The 17596-nt window shown below is 43.5% G+C and overlaps 1 protein-coding gene across 1 annotated transcript in view; it reads right to left on the minus strand.

Moving 5' to 3' along the window:
* Positions 1-17596, minus strand: part of LOC122733897 (maestro heat-like repeat family member 5) — a 137845-nt gene that overhangs the window by 50112 nt on the left and 70137 nt on the right. The window contains exons 5-8 of the mRNA XM_043974611.1: positions 12153-12269; positions 7116-7235; positions 6166-6312; positions 297-376 (exon numbers count right to left, since the gene is read on the minus strand). Of these exons, the coding sequence (XP_043830546.1) occupies positions 297-376; positions 6166-6312; positions 7116-7235; positions 12153-12269 (464 nt within the window). The remainder of the gene's footprint in view (positions 1-296; positions 377-6165; positions 6313-7115; positions 7236-12152; positions 12270-17596) is intronic.

A 17596-nucleotide genomic window follows, 5' to 3' on the forward strand; every position in this document is an offset into this window, starting at 1 on the left:
ACATCCCCCTTAACAACCCCCATTTTATAGTTGAGGAACCAAGACAGGAAGAGGTGAAGTGACTTGCCCAGGGTCACCTAGCTAGCAAGTGTTTGAGGCTAGATTCGAACTCAGGTCTTCCTGTCCCCAGGTCCAGCACTCCACCATATGTCCCCTGAACTTCTCACCTCCCAATCCCCTTTGGTTATAAACTCTCGAGCAATGAAACAATAGCCACTGGGGTGGCAGCCATCCCCAGCCTCAGACCCAGGGGTAGAGAGGCCAGAAAGCAAGGAATGGAGCAGGAAAAGAGTTACCTAAGGCCCGCAACAGCCAGCATAGCATCCTGTCGGGCTGAGGTGCACAGAGTGTCCCGAGGTTCCTTCTCAATCAGCCTCTGTAAAGAGATGAGGAAGAGGTGGCCCAGTGAGGGAGTAGGGAAGGCCAGGGGTTATAGTGGCTATATTGCCTAAATGATAGTACAGTGAAGTAGAATTGTAACAGGTTGAATGAATGAACTCAAGGGTTACTCATTGGTAGATCAAGCTCCATTTAAAAGGAGATCTCTCTGGAGTAGCCCAGGGACAGGTCCTTGACAAATTGTTCATTGTTTTTATCAGTGACTTGAATACAGGCACAAAGTGAGTGTTTGTCAGATGGGCATGCGACTTGGAACTGGGACAATGAACCAAGATCCTTAACCCTAGTCCAGAAACACCTCGAATGATGGGTCAAATCAAACAAGATGGAATTTAGTATGGCTCTATACTTGGGCTCTAAATAGCAATCTCAGGAATACAGGTGATACAACAAATGCCCTGGGAGATGATCTAGAGGTTTTGGTGCATTGAAAGCTTGTTATGAAGCAACAGACTCCCTTGCAAATGCATCAAGAGGATCCTGTTGCCCCAAAGGATGCCAGCTACCATGAGCTTTCTCTTCTCTTTTATTCTGTACCTCATAAACTCCTGATCTCATTCCTACTCTGTTCTCTCCACCTTTGCTACAGTCTCTGCTGAAAGAGGTAGCCTTCTTCTCTACTTGTACCCCTGATCTCATTCCTCCCATCTCCATTGGCCCCACTGACCATCTCCCTCACCTCTAATCTTACATCTCTCCCTATGAATTAGATCCTTCCCTGGTGCCTACAAACATATCCAGATCTGTTCTATCCTTGACAAACCCTAACTTGACCCTGCCATCCCCTCAAGTTATCATCCTCTATCTCTTCTCACTTTCACAGCAAACTTCTAGTAAAAGCTGTCTACCCTCCTTGCTTCTCCTTTCTCAAATCCAACACAGTTCTTAGTCCCTTGCAATCTGGCTTCTATCCAGGGATGTGTTGGCAACCTTTTAAGAACTGACTCTCCAAATGCAAACTAAAACAACTCTGAGATACTGCCTCATACCTATTAGATTGGTTAATATTACGGAAAAGAAAAATGACAAATATTGGAGGGGCTGTGGAAAACTTGGGACACTAATGAACTGTTGGTGCAAATATGAACTGACCCAACCACTCTGGAGGACAATTTGGAATTATGTCCAAAGGGCTACAAAACTGTGCATACCCATCTGATCCAGCAATACCACTACTAGGTCTGCATCCCAAAGAGATAAAAACTAAAAGTAAAAGGACCTATATGTATAAAACTATTTATAGCAGCTCTCTTTGTGGTGGCAAAGAATTGGAAATTAAGGGGATATCCATCAATTGGAGACTGGCTGAACAAGCTGTGGTATATGGTTGTGATGGAATATTACTGTGTTGTAAGAAATGATAAACAGGATGGTTTTTAAAAAAAACCTGGAAAACTTATATAAACTGATGGTTTTAGAAAAAACCTGGAAAACTTATATAAACTGATATAAAATGAAGTAAGCAGAAGCAGAACATTGTACACAGTAACAGCAATATTGTACGATGATCAACTCCCAGTGACTTAGCTATTCTCAGAAATACAATCATCCTAAACTATTCCAAAGGACTTATGATGAAAAATGCTAACCACCTCCAAAGAAAGAACTGGTGGAGTCTGAATGCAGATTTAAGCATACTTTTTTACTTTATTATTTTTGTTTTTTGTGGTCTGTTTTTATCTTTTTGCAACATGGCTAATATGGAAATGTTTTACATGATCGTACATATATAATCTATAGCACATTGCTTGCTTTCTCACGGAGGGGGGAGTGGAAGGAGGGAGGGAAAGAATTTGGAACTCAACATTTTTTTCTTTTATAAAAGTATTTTGTTATTTTCCAGTTACATTTAAGGATAGTTTTTGACATTTGTTTTCATAGGATTTTTTAGTTCCAAATTTTTCTCCCACCCTCCCTTCCTTCCCCCCTCCCCAAGATGGAAAGCAATCTGATACAGGTTATATATTTACAATCACATTAAACATATTTCTGCATTAGTCATATTGTGAAAGAAGAATCAGAGCACAAGGGAAAAAACCTCAAAAAAGACAGAAAAAAAACAGCCAAAAAGTAGAAACAGTATGGTTCAATCTGCATTCAGAATCCACAGTTCTTTTTTCTGGATGTGGAGAATATTTTCTATCAGGAGTTCTTTGAAATTGTTTTGGATCATTGCACTGCTGAGAAGAGCCAAGTCTATGAGAGTTGATCATCACACAATGTTGCTGTTACTATGTACAATATTCTCCTGGTTCTGCTTATCTTGCTCAGCATCAGTTCATGTAAGTCCTTCCAGGTTTCTCTGAAATCCTCCTGCTCATCATTTCTTACAGCACAATAGTATTCCATTACATTCATATACCACAACTTGTTTAGCCATTCCCCAATTGATGGGCATTCCCTTAACCGGAACTCAAAATTTTAAAAAACAAATGTTAAAAATTATTTTTACATATAATTGAGAAGAATTAAATTACAAAAACTGACTGAAAATGTATGAATTTTTAAGTTTAAACTGAGTTTATTATTATTTTCTAGATCATTTTCTTAGGTCTAGACAAGCTACACAACAATAAATCAAATTCTGATGTGTAGCATTTGCTTATTTAATCAGTGTAAATGCTCAAACTAAAAATTTAACAATTGGCTCTCAGAAGCTGGTTTGAGCTGGCTCTAGCACATCCCTGAGGCCATCCCCACCACTCAATTGAAACTTCTCTCCAAGGTTACTAATGATAACTTAACTGCTAAATCTAATGACCTTTTTTCTCAGTTCTCATCAGACTTCTTGACAGGCTTTTACACTAATTGACCTTTGCCTCTCTGTGGATTCCCTCTCCTCCCTTGGCACTCATGATACTTCTCTCTCCTGGTTCTCCTCCTATCTGTCTGACTTCTTTGTCTCCTTTGTTGGATCTTCATCTACATCCCTCAAGGTTCTGACCTGGTTCTTCTTCTGTTCTCTAAGCATCTTTAAGCAATTGCATCAGCTTCAATGATCATCTCTACACAGATGGCTCTCAGATCTATATAACCTCCTTCAGTCTTTCTCCTGAGTTCTAACCCTGTATCACCAGCAACCTATTGGACATCTCCAACTGGGTGTCCTATAGTAATGTTGAACTCAATGTGCCACAAACAGAACTCATTATCTTTCTCATCCTAGACTTACTTCTCTTCAGAACTTCCCTATTGCCATCTAGGTCACCACCATCTGACTAGTCACCCAAGTTTATAACCTCAAAATTATCCTCAACGCTTCATTCTCCCTCACTCTGCATATCTCATCAAGTGTCAAGTCTTGTCAATTCTACCTCAATAACATTTCTCATATCAGTGCCCTTAGGTTCTCTCACAGTCACCACCCACCTAGCTCACTGGGCCCTCATCACCTTTTGTCTGGATTACTGCGACAGCTTCCTGATTGGTCTCCTTCCTTCTGCTCTTCCCCTCCCTGATCCATCCTCCACACATCTGCCAAAATAATCTTCCTCAAGTCCAGGTTGACCGTGTCACTCCCTTGTTCGAGAAACTTCACATTGTCTCTCCCTTAGGCTGACATATGAACCCTTCACCTGGGCATTTAAAACTCCCCAGCCTACCTTTTCAGGCTTTCTGTAATTCTTTCTGAGTTGTGGAGCTAGCCGAAGGCTGGCATAAAGATGTGTTGGCCACTCAAGGTCCCATTTTGTAGTTTTAGCTTCATGATCTCTATGAATTCTAGAGCTGGAAGGGACCTGAGAAACCATCTGGTTCAAGATACTCATTTCACATTGAAACAAGTTGAAGCCCATCAAAGGGAAGTTACATGCCCAAGGTCCCACAGCTAATTCTAGGGCTGAGATTTCAAGCCAAGTTGTCTGACGTTTGCTGCCTCTCAAAGTCCCATAAATTCTATCCTCCCTTAAATCTGGCCTCAGAGAAGCTGAAGAGTAAGTAGTGTGTCCCTACCCTCTGTGTGCTCAAAGGCTTAACCCACTCTTGAATTGTCCTTCTGTTCCTCCACCGAACTATGCTCTCACCATTAGACAAAGAACAAGCTGAGGCTTCTGGAAGAATTCGTAGCTCTCGACTTCTTTGTTGCTGTTGATGGCAGCAATGAGCATGAGTGTGGATGTCAAAAAGCTCTTCTTCAAAGGACCATCCTAGAGTAGCCAGGAAGCCAAGAGCAGGAGAGTAGGGGTGGGGAGGAGGGAGGGAATTGAGGAGTGAGATGTCAGGCTGGGCTTCTATGCTTCAAGGGAAGGTAGCCCCTAAGGCTCATGGGATTTAGAGCTCAAGTTTAGAGAGAGGCTCTTTTTGCCTCCTACGGGCAGGGGCTGTTTCATTGTCTTGGTCTGTCTTGTGCCTGGCTGGGGGGACCTTTGAGATCATCTTGATAATGCTATAGATGGGAGAACAGCTAGGTGGCGCTGCAGTGGATAGAGCACCAGCCCTGGATTCAGGAGAACCTGAGTTCAAATCTGGCCTCAGACACTTGACACTTACTGGCTGTGTGACCCTGGGAAAGTCACTTAACCCCCCCCCATTGCCCCACAAAAAAAGAGATAATGCTATAGATGGGATCCTGGCTTCAAATGGGGGTTACATTTGCTGATCTCTGAGATCCTGGGATACCAACCTTCTTGGCCCCCTCCGTCGCTTCCCCCTACAAATATCTAGCTCTTAGTTCTTCCTTCTAATACCCCACCCATTGGAATCAAAGGATTTCTCCTTGGAGATTCAGTGGGCTCTATTTGGATCCTTTCCCAAAGTAGGGAGTAGGAGAAAGAGATCCTGATCCCCTGAAGATGTTACTGGTCTGCTGGGAAGAAGGAGGCCTAGCCTGCCCTTTCTCCATCTGTCTTGACCCCAGGACACTTAAGTGTCTTGTATTCTCTCTGCCTTTGCTCCAACATCCTGTCTCTTCCCCCTTGTATTCTCTCCCATTTCTCAACCATTCAATGGGATGGTGACTACTCTTTGACATTTCTATTTTGCTCTGGTAGTCCAAAGTGCTCTAGGCCTAGCTTTTATTTTGTGAGGCAATGAGGGTTAAGTGACTTGCCCAGGGTCACACAGCTAGTAAGTGTCAAATGTCTGAGTCCAGATTTGAACTCAGGTCCTCCTGAATCCAGGGCTGATGCTTTATCCACTGTGCCACCTAGCTTCCCTCAGGCCTAGCTTTTTAAACTGTGGGTCAAGACCCCACATGAAGTTATGTAACTGAATGTGGGGGTCATGAAAAATTTGACAGCAGTCAAAGGTTATGTATACCTATTTTATATACCTATATACCCGGGGTTGTGTAAAAATTCCTCAGATGAAAAAGGGTCATGAATGAAAAGTTGAAGAAACCCTGGTCTAGGATATCTCCTACCCCCCTCCCCATCCCCAGACTGCTCCCCTTGCCCTAAACCCCAACCCAAGTTCTAGGTCTGGCAGGGCTGGGGATGACAGCTAATGGAATTCAACAATGAGGTCTCCCTGCCCTGTCCCACTTCCCAATTCTGATCAAAAGTGTTGCTGAATTGACTTGACTCCAGATGGCTGGATGTGCAGATGGTTAGGGAAAGGAAACAAGGCTAGTAGAACCCAAACAGATAAGCTCTGAGCCCCTCTAGGGCATTCTCACGATTCCTCTGCTGTCTGAGCCAGGGTGAAAACATCCATTAGTCAGATGTAAAGATCGAGGCACTGAGCAGGGCAAAGGGATTGGAAGGCAGGCTTCATGTGCCATGGCACCTGGGTGGGGAAAGGGGGAATCTGAGGTTTCTAGCATCATACCCAGTGGCTGCACTGGAAGTAACACACGATCTGGGAGGCGATGCCATCAGCCAGGGTCAGGATGTTGTCCTTTGTGCGGGATGCCACGTGTCCGTAGCAGAGCAACACAGTGCTGCTGGCCCACTTCCAGTGAATGTCTTCCAGGTACTGCAGCAGGATCCAGAAAGACCCATCCTCAGGGCATCCCCTCCTTCTCGTCTTCCTCCCCAGCTCCCATGGTTCAGGGCCAAGCTAAGGTGGTATGTATATGAGACAACAAAAGAAGTGCTATCCTCTATCCCTGCTTTTCCTCCTTGACCCTGGCCCCGCAAGGGCAACAGGTGAAAGGAGACAGGTCGTGTGCCTGATCCGCATAGGAAACTCAGCTTAGAAAGGAAGGAGAACTACTCAGCTAAGTCTTCAGCAAGCCCACTGAGGTGATGACAGGATACTTGTGCCATCTAGGCATGCTAGACAGAAGGAAGGGCCCCTGCTTTTCTCCTGAATCTAGGCAGAACTACCTCAGACCCATCCCAGACCAGATGCTTATTTGAGCCAGCCTTGAAAATAAGGGGCAGAAATCAACCAACCCACCCACCTTAACTGTATCAGAGTCCACCCCTACTTATTAGATCACTGTGTGACTTTGGGCAAATAGCTTCCCCCTCTCTGGGCCTCCTTGTTTGTAACATGAGATGATTGGGCTACACGATGTCTGGGCTCCCTTATAACCGTTGCTATGCTCTTGGACGTGAGCCAAATGGGAATCTGGAAGGCCCTTCTAGTATCACAGCAAAGGAGCTTTGGTAACCTTGTATATCCTTCCACAGAAAGTGCTGACCACTTGCCATGGGGTTAAAGGTGATACATGGAGGGGATAGGGAGGGCCTGGTGTTCCACCCTGGGCCTTACTGCTATCTCCCACTGGTTTGAGGGGCCTGAGAGCATCACTATGCCCCATGCTTACCCACCTGGCCAATCTTGGAGATGGGACTCTTCCTCAGGATAATTGTTTTGCCAAATTCCTCCAGCACGCCACAAGTGATGGTAAGGTGTCGAGTGGCTGCGAGACCAATGGTGATGGCCATGCCCTGTGGAAATGCCAATGGCAATGTAACTTCCATCTGCTAAAGAGCTTCCTTCCCCACCAAAGCAAGTCATCCTGACATTATCACCCCATTTATGGACAAGGAAACTGAAGGGCAGCATGGTGCAGTAGATAGCCAGCCTCAGAATTAGAGTGTCTGTGACCCCAATCTGGGCCTCAGTTTCCTCTTATGTAAAATGAAGAGGTTATACTAAGTGGCCTCTCAGGTCTCTTCCAGAACTAGAACTAGGAGCCTATGAGACAGGCTTGGAGAAATTATTAATAATTAAAATGCAAGTGTTTTAAAATCCTCACAAAGTCCTACTTCAATGGCTCACCATGGTATGAATATCATAGGGATCCTCAATCAAGAGCAGGAAGAGATCCCAGGAGGCATCTAGTCCAACCCCCTCATTTTATAAGGAGAGAAACTGAAGCTCAGGCAGTGAGGTGACTTGTCCAAGGTCAAACAATTAGTGTCAGTCAGGATTTGAACCCAGGTCTTCCCAAGTCCAAGCCCAGTGCTCCATCTACACCAATATGGCTTCTGATCCTTGGAGACCCTGCTGGGTCAGCCTAGGTTCCGGTTCTACACTGCCCAGAGGACCAAAGGCAAGCTTCTCTGTTTGGCATTTCAAGCCCTTCTCAACCTGCCCCAGACTTCCTCTCCAGGCTGATGCACTCACTCTGTTTCAACCAAACTGGCTTGTCCCCTGTTGCCCATAGAGGACATTTTATTGATCTCAGTGCTTCTGGGCAGACCCCATTTTACAGATGAGGAAACTGAGGCAAACAGAGGTTAAGTGACTTGCCCAGGGTCACATAGCTGGTAAATGTCTGAGTCTTCCTGACTCCAGGTCCAGCACTCTACCCACTGCATCACCTAGTTGCTTCAATTGCATGAGAGGTCCTTGAGGTAAGCGATTGTTTCATTTTTGTATTGGTGTCTCCAGAGAACTAGGCAGTATTGAGTCAGTCTTGGAATCAGGAAGACATGGGTTCAAGTCTAGCTTCTTACATATACTGGCTGTATGACCCTGGGTAAGTCACTTAACTTTTCAGTGCCCCAGAAAACTCTCTGAGCTACAGAGTAGATGCCTATCAACATTGGTAGAAGGAGCTTTCACATTGGGAGATCCCTACACCAATGAAACCACAGGTCGTGTCCATCCCCCCGCCAAGAAAAAAAAAATCCATAGAGTCTGGGACATAGTAATTGCTTAATAAGTGCTTGTTGACTGAAAGATTTCCTGATTCCCCTGCTTGTTAATGTCCTGCCCCCTCCACATAACTTTCTAGTTTCATCTCTATGTACATACTGTTTTTCTACAGTAAAATTTAAGCTCCCTAGGGCAGCTAGTTGGCGCAGTGGATAAAGCACCGGCCCTGGATTCAGGAGGACCTGAGTTCAAATTCAGCCTCAGACACTTGACACTTACTAGCTGTGTGACTCTGGGCAAGTCACTTAACCATCATTGCCTCGCAAAAAAAAAATATTAAGCTCCCTGAGGGCAGGAACTATTTTCTTTTCATTTCTTCCATAGCTAGTTCATGGTCCAGCTTGTGAATGAAATGGAATAGATTCAAAGTTCTACCTAGATGGGTAAGCTTTGAGTAGGAGCTGAGAGGCAGTTGTCTGAGGACCCGCCTAGCTGAGTTCAGGCCACCATTATTTGGCCACAGCAATTCTCACTGAGCCACAGAGGATGCATAACCCAGGTAGGTGGAGGGAGTACCCAGATCAAGCACAACACAGATCCTCGAACAAGCAGCATCAGCTTACATTTTGAGGGGACTTTCAGACTTATAAAGAACCTTCCTCCCCATCACCTTGTGGAGTAGATGAGTGGAAGGTAATGGAAGCTTTCCCCTTGATTCTCCAGCTCAGTGCCCAAGGCTGGCCTGAGCTTGATTGGAAGGATGGCCAAATCTTTCTTCCTAGTTCTAGTCGTCGTTGCTGTTTGTCCTTCATTCTTCTTTTTTTTTTTTTTGGTGGGGCAATGAGGGTTAAGTGACTTGCCCAGGGTCACACAGCTAGTAAGTGTCGTGTCTGAGGCTGGATTTGAACTCAGGTCCTTCTGAATCCAAGGCCAGTGCTTTATCCACTGCGCCACCTAGCTGCCCCTGTCCTTCATTCTTGAAGGGGACCATGACAGATGTCATGACTTGCAGTGAATTGGATTTAAGCAAGGGAGGGCTGTGCAAGGTCACCAACCTCACTCTTTCTTCCAGAGACATCTGGGTCTAGTGGCAAGACATAGGTTAGGATGACTGGAGATGGCCCCGGATGTTTGAGGCAATTGGGGTTAAGTGACTTGCCCAGGATCACACAGTTAATAAGTGTCTGATGCCAGATTTGAACTCAGGTCCTCCTGACTCCAGGGCTAGTGCTCTATCCATTGTACCACCTAGCTGCCCTCTACTAGTTCTAGTCACAGCATGTTCTGAGTAGGGGACCCAGTTACAGAATTCAAGCGGCATTAAGCAGTAACCAGGAGGCAGTTGCCTACATTTCATTTTCATCTACATTTCATCCAGAGCTTATACTGGTACATATTTAACAACCAGCCCTCCAAAAAAGTACTCAAGACATACTTTTAAGTTTAATCTGTATTATTAACATTTAATATTAATTTAACATGAACACTTTCTTAAGTGTAGACTGACAATCAACAAAAAAAGAAATCAAGGCCTGATTTGTAGAATTTGCTGATTTCAGAGGTGTAAATGCTTACACTGAACATTTAACAAGTAGCTCTTGGGAACAGGTTCTAGCTGGCTCTAGCTGCATCTCCCCATCCCCCCCATTTCCATACCTACCACTGAAACTCATCAGTGACCTCCTATGCACTGAATTTAATGTTTCCCTTTCATTTTCCTTGACCTCCCTGTAGCATGTGATAATGTAGCATTGATTGTCTTTTTTTTTGGGGGGGGGCAGGGCAACGAGGGTTAAGTTCACACAGCTAGTTAAGTGTCAAGTGTCTGAGGCTGGATTTGAACTCAGGTCCTCCTGAATCCAAGGCCAGTGCTTTATCCACTGCGCCACCTAGCTGCCCCACATGGCTTTCCTAAATGTCACCAGTGCTTAATCACCAAATCCAAGAGGTCTTCTCCCTTCTAGATCTAACATTCCACACCTTGTATGTGGTTTCTTTTTCTTTTTCTTTTTTTTTTTGCTGGGCAATGGGGGTTAAGTGACTTGCCCAGGGTCACACAGCTAGTAAGTATCAAGTGTCTGAGGCCAGATTTGAACTCAGGCACTCCTGAATCCAGGGCCGGTGCTTTATCCACTGCGCCACCTAGCCGCCCCGGTTTCTTTTCTTTTCTAGGGTACATCCAGGTACAAAAATAGTTAATGTTGAAAGATATACTGGCGAAGAGAAAATAATACTGGAAGACCTGGGTTTGAATCTTACTTCTGTCACTTACTAACCGTGTGACCATAAACGAGTCACTTGGCCTCTCAGATTCAATTATTTCATCTGTCTATAAGCTAGATTTCCAGCCAAGTCTGAAGAATTTTGCATAGGACTTTTGTAACTGGTAGAGACAATGATGACTCAACTGCGTGTCTGTATGAGTTCATGCAAAAGCTTTGAAGAGGAGAGATGCTTTATTTCCTCTGTGAGCCAGGAAATGTGTAGCTCCAAACCCTCTTTGGGACTGATTCCAGACGCTTGGAGAGAGAAACAGACAGACATAGGAAAAGCTAGCGCCTCCATATGCCTCAGCTTGCCTCCCTCAAGACTTCAGAAAATGTCCCTTTGGGTGAGATTAGGGCCTCTCTCTTGGTTGAGTGAGATCTCATCTAGCTCCCACCTAAAGCACTCATTCATATTCGTGTATTTTCTTGTATGTTCTAATCTATTGAACTTCTCTGATTTCTGTTTAATATCTAATTGGATGGATAAATGGGTTTATTTGTTATTCACTATCTGTCATAGTCTTTTGTGTAATTAGCAGTTGATGGGAAGGAGTTAAATCTATAGGTATAAGCTCAGGTATTAAAAAGCTTTAATAAATAGTGGTCAGAGAAGTGACTTGACCTTAACTTTAAAAATGTGTCCCGGGGGGCAGCTAGGTGGTGCAGTGGATAGAGCACTGGCCCTTGAGTCAGGAGGACCTGAGTTCAAAGCCGGCTTCAGACACTTGACATTTACTAGCTGTGTGACCCTGGGCAAGTCACTTAACCCTCACTGCCACACAAAAGAAAAGAAAAGAAAACAAAACAAAACAAATAAAAATGGGCCCCAGGGCAGCTAGGTGGCGCAGTGGATAGAGCACTGGCCCTGGATTCAGGAGGACCTGAGTTCAAATCCGGCCTCAGACACTTGACACTTACTAGCTATGTGACCCTGGGCAAGTCACTTAACCCCAATTGCCTCACCAAAAAAAAAGTGTCCCTAGGCCATCAATATTTGGGGGAGTAAATAGATATAGTTCTATTGAGGTATACCTTTTCAGAGGATGAACAGAGTGGCCGACTTTGCGGTCCCTTCTCCTGCTTCCCTCCAAGGAGGAAAGAGTCTCAATTGGACAGGGGTGGGCCAAGATTTCTGAGATTTCTCTTCATGACTACCCTCAATCCCCCGTCTATACATCTAGACATCTCATATGGATCTAAAGTCTCACACGGGCAGAACACACACACTCTGACGAGCAGCTGTGTACTCCCTCCCACACACTGTGGTAAAAGAGTTTTGCATCTGTCTTCTCATTAGCTCACAGGGGGTTCAACTACCCACAAACTAAACTAAAATTCTATTATGATATCATTATAAGACCATCTCTTTTCCTTGGCCTGATTCGTTAAAGAAATGGGAAGTGAGGGAGCTCCCCAAAATTCATTCTAACATATGGGAGGGGTCATGTTGAGGAGCTAGCACAGATGGCATGAGATCTCAAAGCATTTTCTTACCTCTCTCTGGAAGGCACGCTGGTGGGAGGTGCCTAAGAGAGTGCTCAGGTGCTCCTTGACCACCAGGCCATTGTCAGATGCCCGCAGGACGACCCCATAATATATGTATAGGCAAGCCTAAAATCAGAGAAACAGAACTTAGCCCAAAGAGACTTTCGGACTCACTGACCTGTAAAATGCTCCTCCATCCAGGTCCATCCCACTGACCCTAGGTGATGGGCCAACAGCCCAGTTTCAGAGAGAACCACTTTAGCCCATGGCAATAGTCTGTCTAGGTTCAAATCACACCTCACATCTCCAGGCCTCAGTTCCCCATCTGTCATGTGAGCATAATAATTATAGGGTTATATCATTTCAAGTTGGAAGAGACCCTTAATGACTATTGAGTCCAATTCCTTCATTTTACAAATGAGAAAACTGAGGTCCAGAGAGGAGAAAAGACAGCCCAAGGTCACCTAACTCTTTTTTTGTTTGTTTGTTTTGTTTTGTTTTAGTGAGGCAATTGGGGTTAAGTGACTTGCCCAGGGTCACACAGCTAGTAAGTGTTAAGTGTCTGAGGCCGGATTTGAACTCAGGTACTCCTGACTCCAGGGCTGGTGCTCTATCCACTGCCCCACCTAGCTGCCCCGTCACCTAACTCTTGATAATTTTCAGGGTAGAGTCACTCAATGGATGAGCGCTTATTCCTCTCAGGGTCATTCCAATGAGATACTCGATCAATGACTCATGCACGTGACAGATTCTTTGTACTGCTGGTGTTTGTCAACTTGAGTCATTTCCCATAATGGGAAGGTACTGAGATACCAAAGGAAGATGCAGACTATGCCAGGGTGTAGATTTTTTAGGGTTTATTGGGTTAATTGGAGGAGTTTATTCATGAGCTTAGTCTGCCCTTTGGTCAGTCCAGGTATTATATAGAAGCAGGACAAAGAAGGCATAGCACCAGGAATGACCCAGGGTCATGTGCAAGTTCTCCCATAGAATGATTAGAGCTTCTTTTTCTGTTTACATTGAAGATAGCTTATGTTAACTGTGGAATGATAGATCACGTTCTTTGTGTGTGTGTGCGTGTGTGTGTGTGTGTGTGTGTGTGTTTTGGTTTTTTTGTCTTTTTGCAGGGCAATGAGGGTTAAGTGACTTGCCCAGGGTCACACAGCTAGTAAGTGTCAAGTGTCTGAGGCTGGATTTGAACTCAGGTCCTCCTGAATCCAGGACCAGTGCTTTATCTACTGCACCACCCAGGTGCCCCATGTATGTGTTTAAACCATAAAAATATTTTATGATTTTCCAGTTACATGTAAAGATAGTTTTCAACATTTGTTTTTATAAGATTTTTAGTTCCAAATGTTTCTCCCTCCCTCCCTTCCCTCCCCCTACCCCCAGATGGAAAGCAATCTGATATAGGTTACATATATACAATCACATTAAACATGTTTCTGCATGAGTCATGTTGTGAAAGAAGAATCAGAACAAAAGGGGGAAAACCTCAAAAAAGAAAAAAAACAAAAACAAAAGTGGAAACAGTATGGTTCAATCTGCATTCAGAATGCACAGTTCTTTCCAATTTGTTGCCACCATAAAAAGAACTACTATAAATATGTTTGTACATGTGGGTCCTTTTCCCTTTTCTATGATCTTTTTGGGATATAGACCTAGTAGTGGTATTACTAGGTCAAAGGGTATGTACAGTCCCATAGCCCTTTGGGCATAGTTGATAGGTCATATTCTTATACTCTAGCTTCCACCATACAAAATATCATGCCAACAAAACCTCACAGAAAGTGTTGGCGTGCTTTGCTCCATGGGATCATGAAGAGTTGGACACAACTGAATGACTTAACAACAACCATGAGGAAATTGAGTTAGGGTCACCTCAGCTTCTTCTTCATTATGGTGTCATGGGGAGATGGAGTTAGTGAGCATGCACCACTACCATCATATTCAGGCTAACTGCTATGTATTCGAAGTTAAAAACAAGGTTTTAAGATGAAGTCATCCAGATTGACTCAGAAGAAATAGCTGACTTCTCACATACCAACACCTCTCCAAGCAGCTCAATTTTCCCATAAGCCATTGAAAAAATGAAGGGGCTCCACAAATACCCTGGGGGACCATGTTCAGATTGAATACCCTTCAATTCAATGTGTTAATGAGGCTCCAATGAGATCATGGAGACAAAGCACTTTGCAAACCTTAAAATTATATCAAAATGCCAATTATTGTCATTGTGGTGGTAACCAGGCCCCTCCAATCTGGTGATGACTTCGTCCCTTGAACCTGTACTCCTACTCAGCTCAAAACAGAGAGCAAGGGGGCAGCTAGGTGGCACAGTGGATAAAGCACTGGCCTTGGATTCAGGAGGACCTGAGTTCAAATCCAGCCTCAGACACTTAACACTAGCTGTGTGACCCTGGGCAAGTCACTTAACCCTCATTGCCCCACAAAACTAAAAACCAAAAACCAAAAACCAGAGAGCAAAACAGGGATATGGCAGGAAATGTTAAACAAGTGGTTAGAGTGGAAATGTATGTACACACAGTTTTAGATTTAATCTGTATTATTGACACTTAGTTAAGCCAGGACAATCAACAAACAATATATCAAGCACTAATTGGTAGTACTGATGATTTCTGAGGTGTGAATGCTCACACTGAAAATTATATAATGGAAAGAATTGGCTGGGTTTAAAAAAAAGTTTTTTTACTGGGAAATGAGGGTTAAGTGACTTGCCCAAGGTCACACAATGTCAAGTGTCTGAGGCTGAATTCGAACTCAGGTCCTCCTGACTCCAGGGTGGGTGCTTTATCCACTACAACACCTAGCTGCCCCAAACTGGCTGTTTGTAATATACCCTTCTTGAATCCCAAATGGAGAGACTAAGGCTAGCTTTTTCTTTGGATCCTCTGCCATGGAAAATCTGGTCATCACCCATTGGACAGCTCTACCACTGAACACCATTGGCTTTCCAGCTGACAGGCCAGAGCAGCTTGAACTTGGGGCATGGTTCACTGTTCCATCTGATTTCTCTTATTTAAATCTGATAATCTACAAAGGGATCTTGAGGAAGTTCATTGCCCAAAGTACTCTGGGGATGTGGGGGTAGGAAAAAATGGGGAGAAGCTTGTCTTTATTCCCTGAGGTTCCTTTCCTCTTACTTTGCTATTCATTTCAGTCCTAATTAAATGCTTTACTGTTTCCCTGCAATTCTTTGCCTGGGTCTATTAGCAACACAAAGAACTAAATAGTAAGACCTGAATTGGCTTTAGAGATTCATAGTTGAATGATAGCAAAATAAGTGGAAATGGTGAATTATTATTAGGATTCCTCAAATCTTGACCCTGAGTCCAAGGAGAGTCCAAAGACTCTAAGCCACATCCACCATGATGTGGGGGACTTATCCAAGATATCACTGAAGTTCTGATATTTGTAAATTGCATACACTAGAAACTCTGCTTGAGCTAGTAGGCTACACTGATAGGAGAGAGGCTCAGAAAACTGGCAGCATTACATTAACTTATTGAGTGTTAGCAAATCAGGCATAATAATAACTCAAATTTCTATTATGGTCTAAGTTTTACAAGTCAATCTTAGATCTTACCACCTTGGAAGAACTAAAAACTTACAGAGCTACTTCAGAAGTAGCTCTGAAAACTGCAACAAGAAAGACTTAAAGCAGAGCTCAACTCTAACATAAAATTAAAAGTTGAGAAATAGGGGGCAGCTAGATGGCGCAGTGGTTAAAGCACCGGCCCTGGATTCAGGAGTACCTGAGTTCAAATCCGGCCTCAGACACTTGACACTTACTAGCTGTGTGACCCTGGGCAAGTCACTTAACCCCCATTGCCTGCAAAAAAAAAAAAAAAAGTTGAGAAATAGGTTTAAAAAATGAGCAAACATGGGGCAGCTAGGTGGCGCAGTGGGTAGAGCACCGGCCCTGGATTCAGGAGGACTTGAGTTCAAATGCGGCCTCAGACACTTAACACTTACTAGCTGTGTGACTCTGGGCAAGTCACTTAACCCCAATTGCCTCACACACACAAAAAAAAAACATTTAAAAAAAAATGAGCAAACAACAATAACAAAACCCTGTCCAAAGAAAGTTACTATGCTGACAAAGAAGACCAAAACATAAACTCAGAAGACAATGAAATCAAAGCAGCTATATGCAAAGCTTCAAAGAAAAATGTGAATAGGTCTCAAGACCAAAAAGAATTCCTGGAAGAGCCCCCAAAGGGTTTTTAAAAATCAAATAAATGAGGTAGAGGAAAACATGGGAAAAGAAGTGAGAGTGATGAAAGAAAATCTTGAAAAAAGAGTCAATAGCTTGGTAAAGTAGGGGAACCAAGGTGGCACAGTGGATGGAGCACTGGGCCTGGAGTCAGGAAGATTCTCTTTGTGAGTTCAAATCCAGCCTTGGACACTTACTAGCTGTGTGACTCTGGGCAAGTCACTTAACCCTGTTTGCCTCAGTTTTCTCATCTGTAAAATGAGCTGGAGAAGGAAATGGCAGACCACTCCAGTATTTTTGCCAAGAAAACCCCAAATGGGGTCATGAAGAGTCAGACATGACTGAAAAAACTGAACAACAACAATAATAAAAGCAACAACAACAAAAGCTTGGTAAAGTAGGTATAAAAAATTACTGAAGAAAATAGCATATTAAAAACAAAATAAGCCAAACAATAAAAGAGGCACAAAAATTCACTTGAGAAAAGAAATCCTTTAAAAGTATAATTGACCAAATGGGAAAAAAGATACAAATGCTCAATGAAGAAAATGATTCCTTAAAAATTAGAACTGGGGGGGGGGCACAGCTAGGTGGCACAGTGGATAAAGCACTGGCCCTGGATTCAGAAGGACCTGAGTTCAAATCCAGCCTCAGACACTTGACACTAGCTGTGTGACCCTGGGCAAGTCACTTAACCCTCATTGCCCCTCAAAAGAAAGAAAAAAGAAAAAAAAATTAGAACTGGGAAAATGAAAGCTAATGATTCCAGGAGACAAACCCCATCCCCAATAAAACAAAATCAAAAGAATGAAAAAAAAAGGAGAAAATTTGAAATATCTCATTGGAAAAATGATTGATCTAGAAAATAGATCAAAGAAAGATAATGTAAGAATTATTAGACTACTTGAAAGCCATGCTAGAAGAAAAGCCTAGATATCATATTTCAAGAAATTATCAAGGAAAACTGCCCTGATATACTAGAACATGAAGTTAAAAGAAAATTGAAAGAATCCACCAATCACCTTCTGAGAGAGATCACCAAATGAAAACTCCCAGGAATGTTATAATCAAATTCCAGAGATCCTAGGTCAAGGAGAAAATATTTCAAGCAGTCAGAAACGAACAATTCAAATACCATGGACCCACAGTCAGGATAATACAAGATTCAGCAGCTTCCACATTAAAGGATCAGAGGGCTTGGAATATGATATTCCAA

Source organism: Dromiciops gliroides, chromosome X (assembly GCF_019393635.1).
Source record: "Dromiciops gliroides isolate mDroGli1 chromosome X, mDroGli1.pri, whole genome shotgun sequence".
NCBI lineage: Eukaryota > Metazoa > Chordata > Mammalia > Microbiotheria > Microbiotheriidae > Dromiciops > Dromiciops gliroides.